This window comes from Pygoscelis adeliae, unplaced genomic scaffold (genome assembly GCF_000699105.1).
Source record: "Pygoscelis adeliae isolate BGI_AS28 unplaced genomic scaffold, ASM69910v1 Scaffold512, whole genome shotgun sequence".
Classification (NCBI taxonomy): Eukaryota; Metazoa; Chordata; class Aves; order Sphenisciformes; family Spheniscidae; genus Pygoscelis; species Pygoscelis adeliae.
In genome coordinates, this window is record NW_008824241.1 from 53138 (window position 1) to 56207 (window position 3070).

Here is a 3070-nt window from a genome sequence, read left to right on the forward strand (position 1 = left end):
GAGCTTAAGCACATGTTTTCTAAAGACTGCAGGGGGGTTTAACGCAAGTTTGTCGGTGCTGCGATAGATCTGGCCTCTGCCTCGCTTTTCCCCTTAAAGCTGGAAACAGGCTGTAAAACACCCTCGGGATTTTTCAGGCCACTTTGTGGCGTTGGGTGAAATCGGGTCCTGGCAAAGCCAAGCACGGACCCCCCCCCCGATTTCAGTGGTGGGAGAAGGAAGGAGAGCATTTTCCCTGGGTGGAAGATATCATCCAGTAATTAACAACTGCTTATTCGTTATCACTATGTAATTAATTACAGCCCAACACCCATAGGGTGCTCTCTGCCTCAAAGTACCTCTCACTTCTGATTACTCACACGAGTAAAGTTTCACAAACACGCATCTGCTCGTAAGGCCACCGGTATCAGCTGAATTTTTACTGCCACTTTATTTTTGCTACTATTTAATTTTTGCTACTTTAAGTAGCAAACAACAGGTATTATCCCAGCCAGCTCCGCTTCTAATCAGGGTTAAATAATCCCGTGTTGTGTAAATAAGGACTTTCAGCGTGGGCCCTTCGCTCACCCAAAAACACAGACTCGGCCATTGACGCTTTTATCCGTTCCGCGTGTTGATGGCGCGCCAGGCTCTTTGCAGACCGTCTCCCTTTGCCTTTCAGAAGCGCCCGGCGTGGGAAGCAAAGTCCGCTGGCACGCAGCCAGGCATCCAGAAACTGCCTCGACTTTTCCAGGTTTCCATTTCGGGGCCGCACGGCGCAAGACGACTCATGAGGCGATTTTTCAGAGCTTTTGACGTTTACTGGAGGTTTTTTTTTTTTCCCCCCTCTTGGAGTCCCAGGAGGCCCTTAAAGGAGGTAATCGGCGATAAAAATACAAATAAAAACAATCCCAAGGGATGTGAAGGCAGGTGCCTTCTGAAGAGCCCGGCTCCACCGAATGGAAATGCTTCCTCCTTGCCTTTCACGCCTCACAGAGTGTTCCCAGTCTTCCTTTGCAAGGAAGTTTTCTGTCTAATGGTAACAGGGGAGTGGAAAAAGGCACGTTTGTTTGAATAAATCAGGGTTTGAAGCCAGGAGCTGCTGAACAGGCTTAACCCTGAGCAGTTCCAGCAAGCTGCGGGGCTTCGCGGGGTTGGGTTTGTGAAGACATCTGGGCTCAGTCCCTCAGAAATCACCTTCCCCTTCCCGGAGGTGCTCTCCCCTTCGCTCACTTTCACCACACTTAATGACAACCCACCTCACTCCACGTTTCCATGGGCAGATTTCAAGCCATCTTCTCTCCCACTTTAAAGGGTAAATATATATATATATTTTTTTTTACAGTTCCTGTACACTTGCAAGGTGAAGAACATTTTTTAGGCATGAATTATTGATGAAGTCCTCCCAGGCACACCAGCCAACGTGCATATTCATCAGGCAGCCGGTACATTATTCATGAGAAGTTCACTTAAATAGGGAAGAGAACAATGATATTGTTGATTGAGATGCCTGAAAATGAGCTTGAAAGAGAGAGTTGTGCCCTCAAACTCTGGCCAAAGCGCAGCCAGAAAGTTCAACAAAATCACAAAAAAAGGGGGAATTTTTACGCTTTAAGGGGGTATCTTTATTGCGGTCCTTTCGTTGCCATCCATACACATTATGTTTTTAAACAAGCAAGACTTTACACATAGAACTACTAGATCGCATCATACCTTCTCTACGCCCAGCTCCAGACCTCCGACTGCACCTTCTGCCAGCGGATCGATCTTCAGCAGGCGACACCTGCAACAGATTTTTTATGAGAGTATTTAGGCCCCATAACTCATCCCAAATACATTAAAGATTATCACGAGAAACCTCACTCTCCTCCTTTAACCCCACGATGTTTTTAAGCCGAGGTAGATGCCAGAGCTTTGTTGAACAGGGCTGGTATTACGAGCGGGGTCTGCCCGCTCTTGCAAAGGCAGCCCTAAACACAAGGAAAGAGAGTGCTTAAATCAGATCTTTTATTTCCATAAATCTACTGAGGTCTCTCCTGTGCTGTTGCTGGGTGAAGGGGAACAGGGGGGCAGAGCCAACCTGAGAAATGCACATGCCTGACTGCATCTTCAGCTTCTTGGCAATGTTTTGGCTACACTTAGAGCAAGAAGGGGAGACCACACTCAGTTCGGAAAGGAACCTGTTCTTTACGTGCCCCATGTGTGTTGGGGGAGACCACGCTGAAGCCAATGGGTCCCATGGCAGGACGTTGCCCCCCGAAAAAAGTGTCTCTAAGGGCTCCCTGCGGCAGGGAGGCAGAAAATGGGGTCCTGTGGAGGGCCCCGGGAAGGACTCGGGGCTTGTAAAAACAACCACAAGGACACGGTTTAGAAGAACCAACATAACCCGGAGCTCAGGCTGCCGTCACTGACTGCTAGCACAGTCACTGCGCTAACGAGCGGCTCTGCCTGCTGACGCTTCACACAGTCCTTAAGGCTTAATTAAGCTTAACAATATTTGGAGGTTACCAACCATTTCCATTGATCTTTTATGCATGAACTCGGAGGCGGCCTCTTTCGCTGGGTGCAATACAGGAGGAAGCAGGGAGAGAGCCGGGGGCTCCCTCGCCCACCAGTTTCCCCAGTGCTGTCCCAGGCCCTGGGAAGGCTCTTGCCGGACAGGACAGGCAGCTGGGCTGGGTCCTGCTGGGGGCTGGGGCATCCCGCATCACCCCTGGGCCATGCGGGGCGACCCCCACCTCACCTATGGGCCCGGGAGGGCACCCCCCCCAACGGTGGGGCCTGTGTGGGGACATCCCCCCCCCCAAGGCCCTGCACAGGGACCCCTCCCTCCTCTTAGGCCCTGCCCAGGGCCCGCTCCCCTAGGCTCCGCCTGGGACCCTCATTCCCCTCCCCAGCCCTACTTAGAGCCCCCCTCCCCCCTGGGGACCCCACCACTACACCAGGCCCTGCCTGGGAGCCCTCCCCAGGCCCTGCTTTAAGGCCCCCCTCACCCCTTGGGCCTACCTGGAGCCTCCCCACTGCTCCAGGCCCCCCCTTAGGCCCTGCTTAGGGGTCCCCTTCACCCCTCGGCCCTGTCTGCTCCCCACTC

At 52.4% G+C, this 3070-nt stretch overlaps 1 protein-coding gene across 2 annotated transcripts; it reads right to left on the bottom strand.

The window, feature by feature from the left end:
* Positions 1 to 407: 407 nt before the first annotated feature.
* On the bottom strand, positions 408 to 2772 carry LOC103926265. Of its 2 annotated transcripts, none has more exons than XR_664068.1 (3): positions 2492 to 2772; positions 1693 to 1762; positions 408 to 845 (listed from the first exon to the last, which is right to left on the bottom strand). XR_664068.1 is itself a non-coding variant. In XM_009335115.1 (3 exons), the coding sequence occupies exons 1-3, from the start codon at positions 2678 to 2680 to the stop codon at positions 503 to 505; spliced, it is 603 nt and encodes a 200-aa protein (XP_009333390.1). In that variant the 5' UTR covers positions 2681 to 2772; the 3' UTR covers positions 408 to 502. The 2 variants fall into 2 exon arrangements, 1 of the variants encoding a protein (XP_009333390.1); XM_009335115.1 differs by having other exon boundaries at positions 408 to 846.
* Between the last annotated feature and the right edge of the window lie 298 nt (positions 2773 to 3070).

Coding starts and splice junctions, on each gene's coding strand:
- LOC103926265 (XM_009335115.1), bottom strand. CDS start 2,680: ATGCCCCAGCCCCCAGCAGGACCCAGCCCAGCTGCCTGTCCTGTCCGG. Junction 1,763..2,491: donor ATAAAAGATCAATGGAAATG/GTTGGTAACCTC, acceptor AATCTGTTGCAG/GTGTCGCCTGCTGAAGATCG. Junction 847..1,692: donor TGGAGCTGGGCGTAGAGAAG/GTATGATGCGAT, acceptor ACCTCCTTTAAG/GGCCTCCTGGGACTCCAAGA.